General features: G+C 55.2%; 1 protein-coding gene across 1 annotated transcript; it reads left to right on the forward strand.

The window, feature by feature from the left end:
* The first annotated feature begins 1675 nt into the window (after positions 1-1675).
* On the forward strand, positions 1676-21761 carry NWD1 (NACHT and WD repeat domain containing 1). The gene is made up of 19 exons (XM_056867542.1): positions 1676-1772; positions 2992-3077; positions 3718-3837; positions 3980-4271; positions 5839-7108; positions 7384-7587; positions 7684-7846; positions 7965-8082; positions 8939-9103; positions 9437-9634; positions 10964-11086; positions 11793-11992; positions 12708-12980; positions 13902-13992; positions 14897-15051; positions 15654-15934; positions 18496-19048; positions 20486-20594; positions 21475-21761. The coding sequence occupies exons 1-19, from the start codon at positions 1676-1678 to the stop codon at positions 21759-21761; spliced, it is 4785 nt and encodes a 1594-aa protein (XP_056723520.1).
* Positions 21762-23018: the final 1257 nt, after the last annotated feature.

The raw sequence follows: 23018 nt of genomic DNA on the forward strand, positions 1-23018 counted from the left end.
CTTGGTTGGGGACCCATTTCTGACAACCCAGAAAAAGGTCCGGGGGGGTGCAGGGAGGTGGGGGGAGGCGAAGGGCACCGGCTTGTTTCTTAGCGGTGTTGGATGGACACATGAAGCGGCCTTATACTGAATCAGACCCTCGGTCCATCAAAGTCAGCATTGTCTACTCAGACCGGCAGCAGCTCTCCAGAGTCTCAGGCAGAAAAGGGTCTTTCACGTCACCTACTTGCCTGGTCCCTTTAACTGGAGATGCCCCTGGGGATTGAACCTGGGACCTTCTGCGTACCAGAGACCTTCTGCATGCCAAGCAGATGCTCTACAAACTGAGCCACAGCCCCTCCCCACAGCAGGCACGGCCATTCGCTTTAGTTTGCAACTTTGCAAAACACGTACCAGGGTCACTTCCTCCTCTGAGTCCTCGGTCCCATCCTCGAAAAAGACACACTTTGAATAGATGGACGAGGCCCGGAAAAGGTCTCTGGACAAGAGTGACGCAGCAGCTCACGGTTTTGGTACAGGGATTTGGGAGATTTCTCTTAACCTCGGAGGAGGAGCAATGCCCCCTCGTGCCACCAGAAGGGACCACGAGGAAGGACTGGGTGTGTCCCTGTGGGTTTTAGTAACTGGGCCTATAGAAGACAGCCACACTCAAAACACACACACACACACACACACACACACCCGAACCTCTCAGGTGTGGGGGTTGTGTTGAGACTATCCGGGCCTCCTTGGGTGACGATCTCAGAAAATGGTCGTTTACCTTTTAATCTTTCGATCGAATAAGGAATTATGTATATTTCTGGTTCTGATTTCATTCACGTACGCAAGTATATTTTGCATCAGAGTGATTCTTTCATATTTACTAATTTCAAGAATGATTGGAGTGGTTTTAAATGCAAATTCTAAATGATAGGTATGAGTGATCTTTGGCCGGCACCCCCAGGGTTTTTACTTGACACCTGGAAATGAGCGTCCGGCTCCTCTTCAGAGTTTGGGGGGGCTGGGACCTCAAGCGGTCGGTTGTCAGAGAGGATCCATCTCAATACGGCCCTGTGGTGTAGTGGTTAGTGCATCGCTTTGGAACAGGCAAAGAGACCCTTTCTTTTCATGCTTTTTTTTTTTTTTTAAGGAATGCTTCCCTTTTTGGGGGGGGGGAGGCAGGCTGGCTACACCTGTTACAGGATTAAGTCACTACCTCTTTGTGTTTTCAATATTATTATGGGTACAGATTTTTCAATAAGCAAACCGGCAGGCCAGGGTCTTCCTTGGGCAGGGAGGGACCTCAGAGTGGGAGGCGGGAGCTGCGGCTTCTCTCTGGGGAGACCCTCTCCGGCGGCCGTGAGATCACAAGAGATCCAAGCGCGGCCCCTCAGCTGGGGCTCCCAGCAGCTCCGACTGGCGTGTCAGCAGGTCTTCCCCCAGGTGCGCATCACCTGATAGCGCTCCCAGGTGTGCTCGGAGGCACACCTGGGCACAAACATGGGGTTGCCGTGGCAATCCGTTCCCTGGCCCCCTAGGGGCCGCCTCCCAGCCCCCCCCCCCGCCCCGCACCTTCGGCTCACGGTTCAGTGGGGAAACGGTTCAGCTTTGCCTGGCTGGCCGCAAACATCTCCCTCCTGGAGAAGAGCCGGAGGGGGGTTCGTTGGGGCCACTCGGCACCCCTCCAAGCACCCCCATGAACCTCAGCCCAGAAGGCTGCCCGGAGCAGGGGGGCTGCTCCCCCTCGAGACCCTCCAACCTGGTCCGAATCTTCGTGAGCTCAGCTCCTGCAGGTAACGAAGCTGGGGGTTGGGGGCAGCAGGGGGTGGTGACCCCCCCCCCTCTGAGGCAGGGCCCAGGCTGGGAAGCGCATCTGCCTGGCAGTGGGGGCTGGGGGCTGGGCCTGCTCTGTGGGGCAGCTGGAGCCGGACACCCCCTTTCCCGAGGTCCAGCGCAGAGGGGGGAAGGTGACTCGGAGTGGTCTGCAGGGTCTGGGCGAGGGCCGCCACGGGGAACTAGCTCTGCCTCGGGGACGCCGCCCTCGTGGTCACTGGCCGCAGGTGCCAAAGTCTCTCTCGGGTCCCTGGTCTGGCCAGACGGGCCGGTGAGGGGTGGGGGAGGCCCTTGAGCCAGGCCTGCAGTCCTCACAGAATTACCGCTGACCTCTAGACTACCGAGACCAGTTCCCCTGGAGAAAAAGGCCGGGAGACCCGATGGCATTAGAACCTGCTGAAGCCCTCCCCTGCCCAAACCCTGCCCTCCCAGGCTCCACCCTCGAACCCCCAGGAATTTCCCCACCTGGAGTTGGCAACCCGACATGAGAGGCAGCTCCGCATGCCAGAACTCTGCTGGCCTTTCTCAGCTGGCAGGTTTCTGACTGACCGTCGGCTGGAGGGCTGCGAAGGAGGAACCCCCCTGCTTTCCAGTCCCCTCGTGGCCGCCCAGCCCCAGAGAGCAGGGAGGAGGGCTGTTGCTCTGCTGCTGCCGCCTTGGACCCGAACCCTCCCCATCTGTCAGCAGTGCTGATTCTGTTGACCTTAAGGCAGATGATGAGAGGGAGGGCACCTTGGCCATCTCCTGGGCATGGGGTAGGGGGTCACTCACTGGGGGTGTGGTGGGGGAAAGTAGTGGTGAATTCCCTGCATTGTGCAGGGGGTTGGACTAGATGACCCTGGTGGTCCCTTCCAGCACTTTGATTCTAAGTAGTTGGCCAGGGCTCCCAGCAATCTGCCCATGGCAGGGCAACCCCACAGAGGTCCACACCGCATGCTCAAAAGAGCCACCATTTGGTCGACCTTATTGAAGAATCGAGGTCAGTTTTATGACTGCTGTAAAGACCAGGGTGCTAACGGGTCCTGTGATGTGAAGCCCAGAGAGCGGGCGTCGTTCCTGCTGGGGAAGATTGAAAGGCGGGTGTGGGAATGCTTTCAGGGGGCCTGACAGGGAAGCCGGCCAGGGCCGACGGGCAGCCTCCGGAAGGCCCCTTCCTCCAGCCTTGCCTTTTCCTTGCAGAATCGGCAGCCGAGAGGGATGCGCTCATGGAAGCCGCCTACCCAGAGGTGCAAGCCTTCTGCCAAAAACACAGCTTGATGTTGGAGGTAAGCCCGGCGCCCCCCAAAATCTCTGGGTCAGGAGATCTTCCATCTTCCTTTGCCATCTTCCAGTGATTCCTGACAAGCCTTGGAGCAGCAGTGGCCTGAATCCAGAAACCTTTCTGTGGCAGTGAGCCATGGCAGCTGAGAATGGAGCTTCCATGTTCAGAGGCAGCCTGCGTACCAGAAAGCAGGGCCCAATCGTAGCGGGAGTTCATTGCTGCGTGCCCTTCCAGAGGCTGATTACGATGGGCTGGGCTGGACTAGAAGCGGCCCTTGGCCTTACGTGGCACAGCCAAAACTATTCCCGTGCAAGCCCTGCTTGCTGAGCTCCGGATTTGTGGGTCTGGGTATGCAGAGAGAGGGGGGGGGTCTCCTTGTTCAGAGACCGCAGGGTCACCAAAACCCCGTTTGCTAGCTGCGGGGAGTGGGCAGGCAGAGAAAGGCCTGCAGCCTTCACGCCCAACTGGTGAGCACCGAGTCAGCCTATGGGTGCGATGCCCTCGCCACCAGCCCCTTCCTTTCCCAGGCCCCAAAGGCACAAGAAGGGGGGCTCCAGCTACGAGGGGGGGTCACTCTGGTTTTGCATGCTTGGCAGGCAGGGTCAACGGCTAATTCCCATCATTCACTCCCAAATCTGCTCTAGGTGGTTGACCTGAGATGGGGCATCCGTGACGACGTGGATGCTGGCAGTAGGGCCACCCTCCCACTCCTGCTAGAGGAGATCGGGCGCTGCCAGTCACTCTCTGAGGGTCCCAGCTTTGTTGTAAGTACCACCCGTGAGTCCCTAAAAAAGCAGCTGAGCTCCCCGGGGGACCACGGATCACGGCCACCAGGGGAGGGCCAGGCTAACACAATAAAGAGCTGGGTCCGAGTTCCCTGAGAAGGTTCTGCTCTTCCCCCAACAGGCGCTGCTGGGCAGTCGGTACGGCCCCTGCCCTGCCCCTCCGGCCATCGAGAGCCGGGCGTTCGAGGCCTTCAGGGCTCAGCTCCTGGGGGAGCCCCACGCCCTGCGGCTCCTGGCCCAGTGGTACCAGGAGGACGAGAATGCCCTCCCGCCCGTCTACATCCTGCACCGCCCACCCCAGGCCAGCCCTGCCCAAGAGGAGAGCTTGGTCCGGGCCCTGCGCAGAGCTGCCCGGGAAGCAGAGCGCCAAGGACTCGTCAGCGGAGAGCAGCGCCAGCGCCTCCACCAGTCAGGTGTGGTTCTCCAGCTGCTGACCGAGGAGCTTTTCCGCACTGCCGGGCTTGGGGGAGAGCCTCTTTTGAGACCCCTTGGCGGCGGCAGCAGAGCTCCTGGGCCCCACAGGTGCTGAGCGTGCGCTCAGAAACATTGAACTCATAATCGCAGCACCCGCCTCTCCACTGTGGACTGACAACGGGCTCATAGGAACAGAGAGAGAGAGAGAGAGACTTTAATTACCGTGTTGCTCTTTGCAGCCCAAATGCTCATGGTCATAATTAAATAATAAGTACTTGCTTTAGCTGCAACAAGAAGAGTAATTGACACACACTGATGAAGGCTAATTTAGGAATGCCAGTGGCCACTGCCAGATGAACACATGAAGCTGCCTTCTACTGAATCAGACCCCCCTCGGTCCATCCAAGTGAGTCTTGTCTGCTCAGACCGGCAGAGGCTCTCCAGGGTCTCAGGCAGGGGTCTTTCACATCCCCTACCTGCCTGGTCCCTTATAACTGGAGATGCCACTGGGGATGGAACCTGGGTTAACAAGGAGCAGTTAATTAAGCTGAGACTCCTGTGAAAGAGGAAAGGAGCAAATTTTAAGGGATATTTGCCAGGAGAAAGAAGTCTTGGCTGAACAGGAGGTACTTCTGTGGAGGCAGCCAAGTGCCAGATTTGTGTGTGTGTGTGTGTGTGTGTAAATTACAGCTCTACAGATGAGTTAATGACTGTGCTTCTAGATGCATGGGTATCATTCTAACACAGGGTTGCCAACCTCCAGGTGGGACCTGGAGATCTCTTGGAATCACAACTGATCTCCAGAATACTAAGAACAGATCCCCTGGAGAAAACGGTGGGTTCTGTGGCATTATACTCCACGGAGGTCCCTCCCCAAACCCCACCCTTTCCATGCTCCATCCCAAATCTCCAGGAATTTACTAGCCCAGAGTTGGCAACTCTATTCCAATAGCAGGTGGGGACAAGCATCTGTTGCCTATAAAACAATGCATGGTATGGAGAGAGCGGACAGGGAGACGCTTTTCTCCCCCTCTCATAAGACCAGAACGTGGGGGGTCATCTGCTGGAGCTGGAGGGTGAGAGATTCAAAACAGATAAAAGGAAGTATTTTTTCACACAATGCATAGTTCAGTTGTGGGACTCCCTGCCCCAGGCTGTGGTGATGGCTGCCAACTTGGAAAGCTTTAAGAGGAAAGTGGACATGTTCATGGAGGAGAGGGATATTCATGGCTACTAGTCAAAATGGATGCTAGTCATGATGCATCCCTATTCTCTCCAGGATCAGAGGAGCCATACCTATTATATGAGGTGCTGTAAAGGAGCACAGGCAGGATGACGCTGCTGCTGTCGTCTTGTTTGTGGGGCTTCCCAGAGGCACCTGGTTGGCCTCTGTGTGAACAGACTGCTGGACCTGGTGGGCCTCCTGGGTCTGATCCAGCAGGGCTTTTCTTTACTTCGCTGTCGTTGATTCCAGGGGATGGAAGTGCTGTTTTGGGCCTTTAGGGAAGAATGTTCTTCCTTTCCTTTTTGACTTACGTGCTCAGCTCTCCTCCCCGTCTTTTACAGAGCTGCACCAGGAAATGGAGGCTGGCCTCTTCAGCAGAGGAGGCGGCGGCGACCTTGGCGCCCTCGTTTTCCTCAGAGAAGCCGAGGAGGACCTCGCGGTGCCCCGGTCAGATGGAGAGAGCCCACTCCTGGGGGAAGAAGAGGCTGACGGTGCCCCCGACTCAGAGGAGCAACAGGCGCTGGCAGCCCTGAAGGCGAAAGTCACCTCCCTGCATCCCCAGCAGCTGAAGGTGCACACGGTCCCCCGCGGCTGGGACCCCACCTGTCTCCGGCACAGGCCGCGGTCCAAGTACCTGGCGGAGCTCTGCGAACAGTTTGTGGCGGCCGCCAACCACCAAGTGCTGGCCAGTCTGAGGAGGAGGCCCCGGGGAGGGCAGTGGTGGCCGTGGCTCCAGGAGCCGGTTCACCACCAGGCTCTCGGCCGCAGGAAGAGCCGGGCCTTCTGCTGGCGGCAGGCGCTGCTGGACCGCATCTGCCTGCGCCTGAAACAGGACGGCGGCGGTCAGGCCCACTCGCCTCTCGTGGTCCGAGGGCCGCCGGGCTGTGGGAAGACCACCCTGCTGTGCCACCTGAGCCAGGCCGTGCCGTCCGTCCTGGGGCCGGAGGCGGTGGTGGTGCTGCGGCTGCTGGGGACCTCCCAGCTCAGCTCTTCGCTGGACGGCCTGCTCCGGAGCATCTGCCTGCAAGTGAGCGGGGCTCTGGGCTTGCCCTGGCCCCCTCACGCGGAGGGGGCCGCTAACCCACTCCTCCTCTTCCACACCCTCCTCCTCCAGGCCTCCCGGCAGGGCGCCAAGCCCCTCCTCCTCCTCCTGGACTCCGTGGAGCAGCTGCGGGTGCCCGGGGGTGCCCCTGCTGCCTCCTGGCTGCCCAAGACCTGCCCTCCCAAGGTGCACCTGGTAGTCTCCACTCGACTGGCAGAGCGTGCCGCTCCGCTCCAGGACCCCGCGGACCCCGCGGACTGCTTTGAGATGGGGCCTCTCTCCCCAGAGGAAGTTGGGGAGGCCCTGGCCAAACACCTGGCGGCTGCAGGACGGACCGTCACCCCTGCCCAGCGGGCCTTGTTCCAGCAGCGCTTCCCTGAAGGCGGGCACGCTCTGCCAGTGGCCCTGGCCATCGCTGAAGCCCAGCGGTGGGCGTCGTACACTCCCGTTTTGGCACAGACGGTTTCACCCTCTGCCACAGAGGAGGCGCATCGCCTCTGTGGGTTTCTGGAACAGGCCCACGGCCCCGTTTTGGTGAAGCGGGCCCTGAGCTACCTGGCCTGCTCCCAGTAAGTGGGGGGGTGAGGTGGGGGGTCACTGTCAAGCCCAGAGGTGGGGCACTGCTGCAGAACCGGCTTGCAATCCCCTCCCCCTCCCCCACAACAGACACCCTGTGAGGGAGGTGGGGCTGAGAGAACTGTGACTAGCCCAAGGTCACCCAGCTGGCTTCATGCCAGTAGGAGTGGGGAATCAAGCCCGGTTCTCCAGATCAGAGTCCACCGCTCCTAACCGCCTCGCCATGCTGGCCAGAGAGGCTCCTCTGCGCTGCTCTCCTTTTCCCCAGGTCCGGGCTGTCCGAAGCAGAGGTGAAGGACGTCCTCTCCCTCGACAACGAGGTTCTCTCTGAGATCTACCAGCTCCCCCCTCCTCCAAGCAGGGCCGTCCTGCGCGTCCCACCCCTCCTATGGGCACGGCTGTACCGGGACTTGGCACCGTGGCTGGAGGAGAGGTGGGCCGACGGCTTCCTCCTGGTGGGCATCGGGCACAGGTAAAGAGCTTGGTGAAGGGGGGCTGCGGCTGCTGCTCCTCCCCCCCTCCACGCCCCCCCCCCCCCGCTGAACCCTAACCCTTTCCCCCCCTCCAGGGAGTTCTCGGCGGTGGTGGAAGGACACTACTTGCTGGCCGCGGAGGAGCGGTCCCGCTGCCACCTGGTCCTGGCGGACTTCTTCAGGGGGACTTGGAGCTGGGGGATGAAGAGGCCGGTGGAACTCCCATCCTCCAGCAAGCCTGTGAGCCTTGACAGGAAGGTGAAGCTCTAGGGCCGGAGGCAGGCTCAGGGAGGGGGCCATCCCTGGGGAATAGCTGGGGCTGGGCAGGAAGGGAGCCAGGCCCGGTCTCGATGCCGACCCCCCCCCTTTGTCCCAGGTCACCCCTCAGCCGCTGTGGTTCTCCAGCACGGCCGCCAACCAGAGGAAGCTGAGCGAGCTGCCCTTCCACTTGCTGCGGGCGGGACGGATGGAGGAGCTGCAGCGAGACATTTTCGGTGAGGGGGCTGAGGGGGGCTCTGGCTGTTGCTGCGCTGGCTGCGTTCTGTTGGCTGAGGGCTGCAGGAAGGTGTGGGGTGTGTGCCAGGTATTTTGTCACCTCGAGCTAGCCCCCACATCACCACTGTGGCTCAGTGGTAGAGCCTCTGTTTGGCACGCAGAAGGTCCCAGGTTCAATCCCTGGCAGCATCTCCAGTTAAAGGGACCAGACAGCAAGTGATGTGAATGAACATCTACCTGAGGCCCTGGGGAGCCACGTAGAGGGGCTGTGGCTCATTGGAAGAGCCTATGCTCGGCATACAGAAGGTCCCAAGTTCAATCCCCAGCATCTCCAGATAAATAGGACCAGGCAGTAGGTGATGGGAAAAGACCCTTTTCTCTCCTGAGACCCTGGAGAGCCGCTGCCAGTCTGAGTAGACAAGACTGACTTTGATGGACCAAGGGGCCTGACACCGGGCTGGTGTGGGCCCAGGAGGGGATGCCCGTCCCCTCCTTGGCATGCTGCTGCTGACTGTGCCACCCCAAAGGGCCCTTCTGCTGGCCGCATCTGCTGCCATCCTTCATCCCCCTTCCTCACCAGCTGGGCGCTCCCATCTGCCAGGGCCAGGCCTTCTATGGGCTACGTGAGGGGAAGGGGTGCCACCTGTATGGTGCCCACAGTTCTGTAATTTGCACGCCATCTTTGCCATGGGGTCTGCGGATTTTATTGCTGCTTTTATTGTTTTATTGGATTGTATGTTATGTTGTAATGAGGTTACCTGCACTGAGCCAGCTTGCTGGGGAGGGCGGGATACAAATTTGATAAATAAACAAATAACTTTGGCAACCTGTGCCTCTTCTGTTTCTTTGTGGCAGGGAACATGAACTGGATCTCCTGCAAGGCTGTCGTTTCTGGGGCGGAGAGCCTGGCCAAGGACGTGGAGGCCTGCCTCACGCGGACTGGCTGCCCGGAGCTGTGTCTCCTGAAAGACTGTTTCCTGCTCCTACAGCCTGTCTTGGACAGCGTGGAGGGCCAGGCAGGTAATGCCCAGATCTGCGTTTGAGTGAGGAGGTGCCTGATGGTGGTGGTGGTGGGGCCCCTCCGTGTAAGCAGAGCTGGTGACAGAGAAAAACGAAGTCTGCAAACAGAACCTGAACACCTTGTTCCGACAGGCCAGTAAGGGACAAAAAACACGGGACACACAAAGCCCTGACAACTCTTTAAAACATGAAAAGCAGGCAGAGGGGTCGTCGTGAGCGACGGAGTGCATGAACGTTTTCTGCACACACCCCCACCCATCATCGGCTTTTGCTTCTGAGTCGGTAGGACTTGTTGTCTCCTGCCCCATTTCGCAAGGGCTTTTCCTCCTGCAGATGTGAGCCTGGTCTACGCAGAGGTGCTGGCCCGGCTCCATCCCCTCGTGCCTCCCCACCCCAGCCTCCTCGGGGACCTGTGCCAGCAGTGCGAGAGATGGCTTGCGGCCCGACCCCACCCAGCCTTCATCCCTCTCTGCGGATTTCTCTACCCACCCGGAGGACCTCTGCAGAAAACGCTTCCTGGATCCCCCAGAGGTACACAGGGGACACATGAGGCTGCCTTGCACGGCATCAGACCCCCCTGGGCCCATCCAAGTCAGCCGATTCTATGACCTTAGGCAGAAGTAGCATGAATAGGTCGCTCTTATCTTCACTCAGTGGGAGGCGGGACGTTTTTTGCATGCTTGTGTGTGTGTGTGGTGTGACCGTGAGTGGTGGAGGGACGGGGCCACGTGTTTCCCACCTGCCAGCAGGCATGCTTGCGTGTGCGGAGAGATGCCTCTTTCTCTGCCGGCGAATGGCCTTATCAGCAGTTATGCAGAGCCCTGTTTTACAGTACAGGGAGGGGGGAAGAGGGCTGTGTGGTTTCCCCCAGTCTGTGGGGCTGTAAAGCCCTTCGGAGTGGTAATTTTAACCCGTGCCACCTCCAGCCAGGAGATTTCCCAAACAAGTGGTTGTTTGGACTAGGAGGGGCTGGAGGCACATTACCAGCTTCCTCCCTTACACAATGAGCAGGGCATGGTGCTGTTCTGAAAAAACCACGCTGCTATCTGGCTAGTGTGTAGCAGCCAGAGCTTCTTATCTCTGGCAAGGCTAAAGTTTTTCAGAGAATAGCCAGGACTGCGTAAAGCTTACAGAGAGGGGAGATCTGCTACTGGCAGATCACGAGAGGGAGGGGCACCATGGAGTAGGGGTCACTGGGGGTGTGGGGGGGGGGAGGTAGTTGTGAATTTCCCTGGTGATTACCCTGGTGATCCCTTCCAACTCTGTGATTCTATGATTCTATGAGTATTGTCTACTCAGACCGGCAGCGGCTCTCCAGGGTCTCAGGCAGAGAGGTCTTTCACATCACCTACCTGCCTAGTCCCTTTAAGTAGAGATGCAGGGGATTGGACCTGGGACCTTCTGCATGCCAAGCAGATGCTCTACCACTGAGCCACAGCCCCTCCCCAACACACGAAGCTGCCTTATACTGAATCAGGCCCTCGGTCCATCCAAGTTAGTATTATCTACTCAGACCAGCAGCGGCTCTCCAGGGTCTTAGGCAGAGAAAAGTCTTTCACATCACCTAGTTGCCTCTGGTCCCCTTTAACTGGAGATGCCACTGGAAATTGAACCTGGGACCTTCTGCGTGACAAGCAGGGGCTCTTCCACTGAGCCACAGCCCTTCCCCTAGGACTTCTTCCCTGGGTGGCCATTCCACAATTCCCTACTGATACAGCAGTTGCAGTCGGTCATGACTGGGGGGGACCAAGGGCAGTGTCAGGGATCAAAGCCCCGCCCTTCTGGATGCCCGCTCGACCGTCTCTCCAGTGGGCCCGGCTTTGCTTTCCCTGCCAAGGATGCCACATTCTCTTCCTTCAGGCACCGCTGTGTTGGAATTGAGCCTGGATCACCGGGTGCTTCTGGCTGGCTCCCGGGATGGATCCATGGTCGTGTGGGACACAGGGGATTTCTCCATGCTGCACATCCTTACGGGCCACTCCGGTAAGGGCCCAGAACGCCACGGAGGAACCAGTCAGCCCACCCCCTGCCCTGCCGCCCTGCCTGCTGCATAGGGCAGCCGATCGCACCCCAGTCCTGGCTGGGCACTGTGTCCATGTGTGGGAGGCCAGGGGGCAGGGGCCCTAGCCTCCCCTCTCAGTAGCAGGGGTGACTTCTGTGTGGGGAGGGGGGAATGCCAATGAGAGGGCAGAGGGGAGAAGTTTACAGTGCGGAGGGGGGCGGGCATACCTGGTGCAGCCCCCAGGGAGGTTCCCTGCCAGCGGAGAAGCAGGAGAAGGGCTTTCCTTTCTGGGGATATCTCGCCAGGCATCCTAGGAGGCTGCTCATCTGCTCCAAGCCTCTTCCAAGTATTGCAGATCCAGAGATACACGCTGAAAGCAAGATGGTTCAAAAACATCACTCCACCTCGGCAGCTCTTGGAACACTGTGGAACAAACTGGTCTCCCCACCAAACGCTGCAGGCATCTCACGTCTGCCTCTGTGCATGTTTCTTTTTGCGCTTAGCAGGACCCAGCAGTTGTAGTCCGACACACGGGAACTATCTTGGTTTGTTTCAGCCGTGCCGTCCAGGCTCCTTCTCTGTGTGGGTTTGGGCCTGGCTGACCTGGTCTGGTTTTGCTGCCCTTGTTTGTGAAAACGCCAGAGGAGTTTTGTACGTCTCCTTTCCTCCACCCCTCCTGTTCTACAGCCGAGGTGACGTGCGTGAAGGTGTTTGGGAAAGGGACCCGCGCTGCCTCAGCCGCCCTGGATCACACCTTGCGCCTGTGGAGCCTGGTTTCTGGCAGAGAGGAGCTCTCCATCCACGACGCCCATGCTGGGGGCCGGCGCTGGAATCAGCTTCACGTTGACGAAAAGAACGGCCTCGTGCACAGGGTGTCCCGCTCAGAGGTAGGGAGCCGGGACCCTGACGCCCCACAGCAGAGGTGACGGCAGAGCCCAGTTTGAACGTGGATTCCAGTGTGCCGGGCTCCAGAGTCACCACGGGGAAGGGGAGATGAAAAGGCTCCCCTGTTGTGGTGGTGGAAAGTGCCGTCAGGTTGTAGCTGATTTACGATGGTGCCTCATGGGGTTTTCAAGAAAAGGGATGAGCAGAGAGAGGTTTGACCATTGCCTGCCTCTGCGGCGGGGGTGGGGGGCAACCCTGGACTTCCTTGGTGGTCTCCCATCCAGGCACTAACCAGGGCCCACCCTGCTTAGCTTCCGAGAGCAGATGAGATTGGGCTAGCCAGGGCCAGCCAGGTCAGGGTGTGCTTTTCCATTATGAGCCTATAATGTCTCCTGTTCGAGGCTCAGCAACTTCCTGCCATGAATATTGAGCTTGATAATGCACATCAGTGAATGCCTCAGGGATTTTTAGCACATGCAGAGAGCGGCCTCAAATAAAAAGCACAAATTCACAGCCGTTCCTAGAAGTGGGAACGTGTACGTCAAAAGAGGGATGTTTCCGTGAAAAATCCCCTTCAAAAGTGCCCCCCCCCGAGTTCTTCGCCACAGCCACATTCACGGGGCCAGAGGCATTCGAAATAAAAAGGTGTTCCTGCGAGCCCCCTGTTTGCGTGGCAGAGGCAGAACCCCTGAGCAGGTGCGCCTTCTCACCCCCCAGGTCAGTGCCTGGCACCTGGAGACGGCTGTGCCCGCTTTCCGGATCTCCACAGAAGCCCCGGAGGGGTGGCTCCTCACGGCTGTCTTTGTGCCCAGGCTGGCGGTGGTGACGGTGTCGGAGGAGGGGGCACTCTGCCTGTGGCATGGCCGCACGGGGCAGCTGCACTCCAAGCACGAGCTGGCGGGGCTGGGGGGGGAAGCCCCCACTTGCAGCCTGCTGCTTCCCAAGCTGGGCAGGATGGTGGCCGGCTTCAGCGGAGGGTCCCTCCTGACGGTGCGTATTTCCGGCTCTGGCCTCAGAGGCCTCAGCCTGGCCGCCCTCAGTGGGGCCTTTGGTGGGGGGCTCCCGAGCTAGGGTTGCCAGGTCCCTCTTTGCCACCAGCGGGAGGTTTTCGGGGCAGAGCCTGAGGAGGGCGGGGTTTGGGGAGGGGAAGGGACTTCAGAGTCCAATGGCCAAAGCGGCCGTTTTCTCCAGGAGAACTGATCTCTGTTGCCTGGAGATCAGTTGTAATAGCAGATCTCCAGTTAGTACCTGGAGGTTATACAACCAAAATTAAGCACTAGTACTAACAAGTCAGGTTGTGTCAAAGATAAGTACAAGGCTAACAATAAATATTCAAAACATAAATTCCTTTATCAAGCCAAACAAGTGCTAAACACAAAAGTGGAAAAGTGAACAAGAAAACAAAACGGTGTACAAACACTAAGCATATGAACATTTTTATTATGTCATAAAAAGAATAACGTTTGATGCTTTGAGAAGCTGACAGCTGAAGAAGCTGCCACGCGGCAGTGAAAACGCGAGAGTACATCCAGACGGCGTTTCTGTCATTCCTTCTCCCCTGGACTTTGTTTGAATTTCTGAAAGAGAATAGAGATAAGATTTACATTTATACTTACCATACAAGGACATTTAAAGAGACTTACCCGATATTTTGTAGCGTTGTTGCAGCTACCCTCCTTGTTATGTTTGTATGCTAAGTGTTTGTACAGCATTTTGTTTTCTTGTTCACTTTTGTGTTTAGCACTTGTTTGGCTTGATAAAGGAATTTATGTTTTGAATATTTATTGTTAGCCTTGTACTTATCTTTGACAGTACCTGGAGGTTGGCAACCCTATCACTGGCCTTAACCTTCACCTTGGCTTCTGGGGGGAGGGGCAAACTGACCCCCCCCCCGCTCTCTACCCTCTGCAGATCTCCTCAGATGGAAACAGCTGGCTGGAAAAGCTCCCAGAGGGGGTCCACTTCCTGGTGCTTTCAGAAGACGAATCCCTTCTGGCTGCAGGTTTGGCTCCAGATCCCAAGGAAGGACCCGTGAGCTGCAGCTGTCCCTAAAGCCCAGCCCAAGTCCAGCCAGCACTGGGCCCTTCACAAAGCAGAGTGACCCCGCTTCCACGCTCCCACCCCTGGGCTGGAACTCCTGGACTTGACGTGCCAGCGGGGGGGGGGGGGGACTTTCCTCCAGCTCCAGGGGGAGAGTGGGACCCTAACTCCTCAGCCGCTATGGCCATATTGTCACCCGGGGGCAGGTGGTGGGGAGAGGGAGGAGACCTCTGAGGGCTGCTCTTCGTTCCCCCCCTTCAACCGCTGGCAGGTTCGCCCCTCCGAGGGCCCAGCCCTTGTTCTGAAGCGTGGAGAAGTCCCCTGCCCCGGCCTCGCTTGGGGTCAGAGGCGGCGGCATCTGCGAGGTGACGCTTTCCACGATGGCGGCTGGGGGGGCAGGACCCCAACCCACCAGTGGGAGAGGGTCAGCAAGCAAGGAGGGGGGGCGAGCGGGGACCAGCGGCCCTGAGGACCAGCTGCTGCCGGCTTGCCTGCCAGCCCATCTCTGTGTGCCATGCAGGGTTGCCAACCTCCAGGTGGTGGCTGGAAATCTCCTGGCGACATGGATCAGTTCCCCCTGGAGAAAATGGCCGCTTTGGCAATGGGACTCTATGGCATTGAAGCCCCTCACCTCCTCAAACCGCCTTCCCCCCTTAAAATCTCCAGGATTTTCCCAACTGGGAGCTTCCAACCCCAGTGCTATGGCTGCTTCTGGATATAACTTCGCCCCAAACCTGGAGCTAGCTCTGCACTCTGCACGTGTTCAGAGGCACCAGCATGACCTCTGTCACTGCCCTTCTCTCAGGGAAGAGCGTGGGCATCCACGGTAAGGGTAAGACTGAGCGGTGGTTGCTGCCTCCTTCCAGGCTTTGGGCAGTGTGTGCGGGTTTTCTCTGTTGATGCCAAAGGATCCTGCCGCCTCCTGGCCTCGGACCTGACACACACGGGGGAGGTGCATGCAGCGGCCATCTCTGCTGACCGCAACACCGTCATCACCAGCTCTTGTGGCGAGTGCATCTGGGTAAGAGGCAACAGTGGGGTCCCCTTGAGGGCACCGGCTGGGGATGTTGACGGCACGTTCTTCTTTGGCCTGCTCCATCGAGGCAATGACCTTTTGGGTATCCCGTCCAGTTGCATTCTGGCTACTTGCCTCTGCTGGAGTCAATATCTGAGCAGTATCCTTGATCAGAATGGGTCAGATTGGCTCATAGGACGAGGATCCTGGCCGAACAGCTCTAGTCCCATTCCTCAGGTCTGGGCATAGGGAGGGGCCGTGGCTCAGTGGCAGAGCACCTACTTGGCATGCAGAAGGTCCCAGGTTCAATCCCCAGTGGCATCTCCAGTTGAAGGGACTAGGCAAGTAGGTGATGTGAAAGACCCGTCTGAGACTCTGGAGAGCCGCTGCCGGTCTGAGTAGACAATACTGATTCACCAAGGGACTGATTCAGTAGAAGGTTGCTTCATGAGTTCATGTGATGACGGCGTGGGGGGGCTTGTGAGATCCTCACCCAGCTGACACCTTTGCTACAGCCAGACTGGAGAGGCAAGCAAGCATTCAGGGCCTGTTTGTTTCCAGCTGCTTGCCCTGCTTTGCTTGATTCAATCCCTCCTGCTTGCCCTTAGGTGTGGAGCCTCTTCGAGCAGGGTTTGCTGACCGACGTTTTGGGAGATGCCGGGGCTCCCATCACACACTTGGCCCTCTGGGGCAGCACCCTGGTCTCCGCCTCTCATCACACGCATGCCCTCAGAGTCTGGGACCTGGGCTACGACCGCAGGCACAAACGGCTGCCTCCTTCTATGGCTGGCCCAAGGCGCACGGCGCTGTCCCATGACGCAAAATACGTCTACTTTCCCCAAGACACCGATAGCTGCAAAGTTGTCATCTGGAACTTAGAGAAAGGTGAGTTAGAGATGCTGCAGGATGAAAGACAATATGGAGGAAAGGGTGCAACCCAGCCCTTCAATACAGTGAAATCAGAATCCCTTTCTCCCTGCCCTCTGGGGTCAGACAAAATTCAGCATCCAAATCTGAGAATTCCTTTATCCTTAGGGTTGCCAACCTCCAGGTACTAGCAAACCAAGGAACAGCATACAATTGCAAAAGAACAAAAATTACTTCTTTATGCTACCATAAGCATATAAAAGTACAACCAAATTTTGGTACAGACATAAATAATGTCTGTACCAAAATTTGGTTGTACTCTTATATGCTTATGGTAGCATAAAGAAGTAATTTTTGTTCTTTTGCAATTGTATGCTGTTCCTTGGTTTGCTAGCTAACTACAGCACGCTAATTTTGGTTTACCACAAACCTCCAGGTACTAGCTGGAGATCTCCTGCTATTACAGCTGATCTCCAGGCGATAGAAATCCGTTCCCCTGGAGAAAATGGCTGCTTTGGCAATTGGACTCTATGGCATTGAAGCCCCTTCCGTCCCCAAACCCCGCCCTCCTCACGCTCCACCTCAAAAACCTCCCGCCATTGGTGATAAGGGACCTGGCAATCCAGGTTTTGGGGGCGGAGCCTGAGGAGGGTGGGGTTTGGGGAGGAGAGGGACTTCAATGCCATAGAGTCCAATGGCCAAAGCAGCCATCTTCTCCAGGGGAACTGATCTCTATCAGCTGGAGATCAATTGTAATAGCAGGAGATCTCCAGCCACCACCTGGAGGTTTAATACAAAAAATACAGCACAAGGCTCACAAAATGCTTAACCCACAATGCAAGAAAATAACAGATCACTTCAGGATACAATGGTTCCACATTAACATACCACACCCTCATTAGCACATTATCTTGATACTTACATGACAATGATTAGCACATTACCTTTAATACTTTGCAGGACAATGACTCAGCTCAAACCCAACCCCCTTCTGACTATATATTACTCTTCCTACACACTTGACACTGAGAGACACTGTCCTTCAGTGTTACTCCTCTGAAGATGCCGGCCACAGCTGCGGGCGAAAAGTCAGGAAAGAAAATACCAAGACCACAGTCACACAGCCCGGATAGCCCACAAGAACCTATAATGCAAGAAATTTTTACTTATGGTGAACTAATAGTGAACACAAAGAACAAACACAGTGCTGTACAACAATAAGTCTATGAGAACACACACAACTACTTGTCAAAGAGAATATATACAAAAACAGTCCAACTGTTGACTTCCAGTATTAGAAACGGTGCTCCTGTGGAATGCTCTGTTAACTATGACAAAGCTTCTGCAGTCAGGTTGTAATATTGTTCCAAACTGCAAAAGAATTTAAAACGACCACTGTGGGTTCCATTAGCCAAGGAACCCACAGTGGTCGTTTTAAATTCTTTATAGGCTGAAGAAGCCTCAGGGTGAAACGTGGATTTAAATACCTGGGATACACGTACCGCTTTATTGTTGTAATATCCCTAAACATAAAGCCGAAGGGATATAAATGAGAACACCTCAAAAAGACCAGTGGATACAGTACAACCGAGACCCAAGTTACGGTAATTGCGTCTGCCACGCTACGCTCCGAGCGCCAGAGGATGCACTTGTGAAACAGCTCCATTGAAAAGTCACACCGTTTCCGCAGTTCAAGTTACCGTTTTGCGGTTTGGAACAATATTACAACCTGACTGCGGAAGCTTTGTCATAGATAACAGACCGCTCCACAGGAGCACCATTTCTAATATTGGAAGTCAACGGTTGTACTGTTTTGTATATATTCTCTTGCCCGGCATCCAAGTTGTGTGTGTTCTCATAGACTTATTGTTTGTTCTTTGTGTTCACTATTAGTTCCCCATAAGTAAACATTTCTTGCATTGTGGGTTAAGCATTTTGTGAGCCTTGTGCTGTATTTTTTGTATTAAGCCACACTTATTGCAGCATAGGGGATTACTTTTGTTTGTTTCTAACCACCTGGAGGTTGGCAACCCTAGTTATCCCCTTCTCACCTGACAGCCAGTGTGGTGTAATAGTTAAGAGTGGCAGACTCTAATCTGGAGAACCGGGCTTGATTCCCCACTCCTACACATGAAGCCAGCTGGGTGACCTTGGGCTAGTCACAGTTCTCTCTGAACTCTCTCGGCCCCACCTACCTCACAGGGTGTCTGTTGCGGGGAGGGGAAGGGAAGGAGATGGTAAGCCGCTTTGAGACTCCTTAAGATAGAGAAAGGAGGGTATAAAAACCAACTCTTCTTCTTTTTCACTTGGGCTTCCTATGTGTGTGTCTTTTCTGCCATTTTGTGGTTGGCTCCACCTTCTGCTGCAGTAGTTATTATGCCCACTACCCTGGCTCATAATACCAAAGGTGCCCACAGGCTCAAAGAGGTTGGGAACCTCCGCCCTACAGCATTCCTACCCACTGGTCAAAAATCTCAATGTCCCACAACACAGCGAGGAGAGAAATCCGGAGGCTCCACCAAGAAAACTAAAGGTGGGCGCTCCCTGGATGGCCCATAACCACAGCTCTTCTCCCTCAGGCAGGGCTTGCGAAGTGCTGGATGCCTCCGCACCCGTGCAGTGCTTGGAAGTGGCTGAACAGAGGAGCCTCCTCTTTGCCGGGCTGGCGTCAGGAACTGTGCTGGTGTTCCCCTTGGATGCCGGGCAAGATGCCGGGTGCATCCCCCCCGCAGAAAACCCAAGGCCCACCAACCACCTGGCCCTGACCCAGCAGGAGGAGCAGCTGGCCATTGCCTCCGACGACCTGGTGCAGGTCATGGACTTGGAGCAGGGCGAAACCGGCCCACTGATCAACCGGCCCGCCTACACCTTCTACACTCAGGTCCCTGGGGCTGCCATCTCCAGCCTGGCCCTCCTGGCCGGATACCGGGTGCTGTACGGCATGACGAGCGGGGAGCTTTTCCTGTATGACTGCCCGCAGGCCCAGGTGTTCCCCTTGGAAGCGCACGGCAGCCAGGTCACCTGCTTGACAACCAGCCACGGAGAGAGATGGGCCATGAGCGGCTCTGCGGATTCGCTGCGGTGCCTCTGGGATGTGGAGCTCTGCTGCTGGAAGCACAAGATGTCCTTTCAGAAGGTGATACTTCTGCTGGGAGGGGACATTGCTGTAGCATTCACAAGTGACGTCCCTGGCAGTGCACAGGCGATAGCATTAGATGTCCAAACTGAGCTAGGCCCGAGCAGACAGGGCAGCCGTCTTGCACGGCCTTCTTGGCAGGGTACCAAAGTAGTATCAGTTCCCCTGAAAGCAAACACTGCGAAGCCCAACAGCTCTCTTGCCAGCTAGCGGCAGAGTCCAAGTCATCTGTGCCTCTTCCGCTGGTTAGATTCCAACCCCTGCGCCCCGCAACACACACACACACCTCAACGGCTGCCTAGTTTGCTTGCATGAACTAACAGCCTATAAAAAGAGCTCCTTAAAGCTGCAGTACTGCAGTCAGAAGCTCTGCTCACAACCTGAGTTTGATCCCGACGGAAGTCGGTTTCAGGTAGCCGGCTCAAGGTCGACTCAGCCTTCCATCCTTCCGAGGTCGGTAAAATGAGTACCCAGCTTGCTGGGGGTAAAGGGAAGATGACTGGGGAAAGCACTGGCAAACCACCCCATAAAAACAAAAGTCTGCCTAGGAAACGTTGGGATGTGACGTCACCCCATGGGTCAGGAATGACCCGGTGCCTGCACAGGGGACTACCTTTACCTTTTTACCTAACAGCCACTAGCCAGCAAACCTCATTCAGGCGTCTTATAGCCACCAGTGTCCACTGAAACAGTGGAACCCCCATATAGCTTTTGGGCACACTGAAGCTGTTGAACAAAAACTGTAACAAGAAAGGCTGAGCAAAAGAGGAGCCCCTTGCAGGGCTTTTGTACAGCCCTGGCCTGGTTGCCGGCTTTTGCGTTAACAGAGGGCCTTTCCCATGCCTGCTTCTCATTCTCACAACAAAAAATACAACAAAATTAGGCTAACAATCAGGTAAGTGCAATAAGTGCAAACTGAATATATTCTCAAGTAAATACTATTAACAGTTAATAATTACTATGATACAATATGACACTCTCACATCTGGAATACATCAAACAATGTTGCCTTAACTCGAATAACAAAAGGGCATCTCGTAAGTCCTAATTATAAGTAACTTTTTTTACGTTGGTCTTGAAAGCTTAGGCAACCTTCCAACGTTGATAAATACACAAACTTGTGTTTAACAAGTTAAGTCCCTCCTTCTTTCTCTTCCTTTTACAGGTATCTGCTATTTCCACCTGTTTTGATAATTCTTCTTCAAGAAACACGATGGAACTCATAGAAACAGACCTCATTCTTGCCGGTTCTTAAGAAAAGATCGAACTCATATGAGTTCCAGACGTAATCCAGATATGAGAGTGTCATATTGTATCATAGTAATTTTTAATTGTTAATAGTATTTACTTGAGAACATATTCAGTTTGCACTTATTGCACTTACCTGATTGTTAGCCTAATTTTGCTGTATCTTTTGTTGTTGCTTCTCATTCTTAGCACGACTCCTTCTCGTGTGGTGTTCTGTGCGCCTGCTTCTCCAAGGATGACCGGTACGTGTTCACTGGATCGCAGGATCAGTCCATTACAGCGTGGGATGTTTCCCAGGGTGAGCAATTCTGGAGGCTACTTACTAGATTAGGAACACTAGTAGGGGAGATGTAGTTGCACCCAAATGGTGTGTGACTGGTGGGGAGGAACCATGACTCAGTGGCAGAGCCTCTGCTTGGCATGCAGAAGGTCCCAGATTCAATCCCTGGCATCTCCAGTTAAAGAGACTGGGCAGGTAGGTGATGTGAAAGACTGAGACCCTGGAGAGCTGCTGCCGGTCTGAGTAGACATTACTGACTTTGATGGATGATGTTCTGATTCAGTAGAAGGCAGCTTCATGTGTTCATGTGTCCTTTGACAAAGCATTCTTTGGAAACAGGCTTGCCTGGGTGCTTTCATGGGGAAGGGCCATAGTTCAGTGGTAGAGCCTCTGCTTGGCATGCAGGTCCCAGGTTCAATCCCTGGCATCTCCAGTTAAAGGGACTAGGCAAGTAGGTGATGTGAAAGACCCCTGCCTGAGACCCTGGAGAGCCGCTGCCGGTCTGAGTAGACAAGACTGACTTTGACAGACCAAGGGTCTGATCCAGTATAAGGCGGATAGGAAGGGGCTCAGTGGTAGAGCCTCTGCTTGGCATGCAGAACGTACCAGATTCAATCCCCAGCATCTCCAGTTAAAGGGACTAGGCAAGGAGGTGATATGAAAGACCCCTACCTGAGACCCCGGAATGCCACTTCTGGTCTGAGTAGACAATACTGACTGATGGACCAAGGAGGGTCTGATTCAGTAGAAGGCAGCTTCAGGTGTGTTCATGTGAGTGACTGGGGGAATAAGCAGGTAGACAGACGGGGGGAGGGGAGGAGAAGAACATGGAGAATTTTGTGCAGCATCACTTGAATTTCCTGTGGTGACATGGGCCACCCCTTGTCATCTCCCACAGGGGCCCTGCTGGCAGTCCAGCTTGTTCATACGAGTATTACCAGGATTGTGCCAACAGCAGATGGCTTTGTGGCAACAACCAGACTTGGCTACCTCATCCGAGATAGATTCCACTGCCCCCAGTCCACAAGCCCTCTCTACGACCCACTCTGCAACGTCAAAGCAACATGCAGAGTGACGTCTCAGAAGAGAGAGGGGCAGGATCCAGGCCGGCTGCCAGGCTATCGGGGAAATGCCTCAGATGGACAGACTCATAACAAGCACTCTCAAATTTGTAGGATTGTGTAAAGGATAAGAAGGGAGCGCCTATTTGGCTGAATGCTCTCCCCTTTCCTCTTGGCATTTCAATGTTATCATGGAATTATTTTGGAACAACTCATCAAATTGGCTGGGGGGTGGTGTTGGATGTGGGTTGGATCAACACAGGTTCTTGATGGGGAACTTGAACTCTGTCCCAGCCAACAAAGAGAGTTGTGAAATGGTGGGAGAGCTATACTGGGATTCCCACGTTCAAGCCTTAACTCTGCCACAAAGACTGCTGGAGTTCCCTCTTGTTCAGTCTAACCTGCCTCACAGGATTGTTTTGAAGATAAAACCCAGGAAAGAGAACATTGCGTGCCTCTCTCAGCTCCACAGAAGAAAAGCTGATAATAAGATAGATATGTAGACACAAAAAGCTGCATTGCTATGGCTGTGTCAGATAGGGCTTCTGACAGCTCCGTTCCCAAACAAGATGGTTTCCCCGCAAACAAGATGGAGTTCTCCGTGCACTCCTTCCCCCCCCCCCCCGTTTTGCACACGAGCTCCGGCCAGGGATTTACAATTGTAAATCTCAGATCTGATATCGGGTCCCGTGCACAAAGCCAAGAGCTCGGCCACCTCCTCCACTGATTACTCATAATTGTTTCTGTTTCAGTTTTACTTAAGTCGTTACCGGCAGGAAACAACTACATTGTCTCTTTGTTCCTGTAACCCTATTGTATCAGCCCTATAAATGTATCCACACTCCCCCAGTCATGTATTTCAGCCTTGCTCGTCTCCTTACTGAAATCACTGACTTTCGGAATAAATCCTTGAATCGCTGCTCTGTCTGGATTTGAGTTCTATTGCCTGAAACGCCGTGTATTTGCTGAAGCCTGACAAAATTTTCCCCCAGCCTTGATTCCAGCCTAATGTCAGGCTTCAGCAAATACACGGCGTTTCAGGCAATAGAACTCAAATCCAGACAGAGCAGCGATTCAAGGATTTATTCCAAAAGTCAGTGATTTCAGTAAAGAGACGAGAAAGGCTGGAATACATGGCTGGGGAAGTGTGGATACATATATAGGGCTGATACAATAGGGTTACAGGAACAAAGAGAAAATGTAGTCGTTTCCTGCCGATGACACCTTAAGTAAAACTGAAACAGAAACAATTATGAGCAATCAGTGGAGGAGATGGCCGAGCTCTTGGCTTTGTGCGCGGGACCCGAAATCAGATCGGAGATTTACAATTGTAAATCCCTGGCCGGAGCTTGTGTGCAAAATGGGGGGGGGGGAGTGCACG

The sequence above is a fragment of the Euleptes europaea genome, chromosome 2, assembly GCF_029931775.1.
Source record: "Euleptes europaea isolate rEulEur1 chromosome 2, rEulEur1.hap1, whole genome shotgun sequence".
In the NCBI taxonomy this organism is placed as follows: Eukaryota; Metazoa; Chordata; class Lepidosauria; order Squamata; family Sphaerodactylidae; genus Euleptes; species Euleptes europaea.

Coding starts and splice junctions, on each gene's coding strand:
- NWD1 (XM_056867542.1), top strand. CDS start 1,676: ATGAACCTCAGCCCAGAAGGCTGCCCGGAGCAGGGGGGCTGCTCCCCC. Junction 3,838..3,979: donor CTGAGGGTCCCAGCTTTGTT/GTAAGTACCACC, acceptor TTCCCCCAACAG/GCGCTGCTGGGCAGTCGGTA. Junction 12,981..13,901: donor GCGGAGGGTCCCTCCTGACG/GTGCGTATTTCC, acceptor TACCCTCTGCAG/ATCTCCTCAGATGGAAACAG.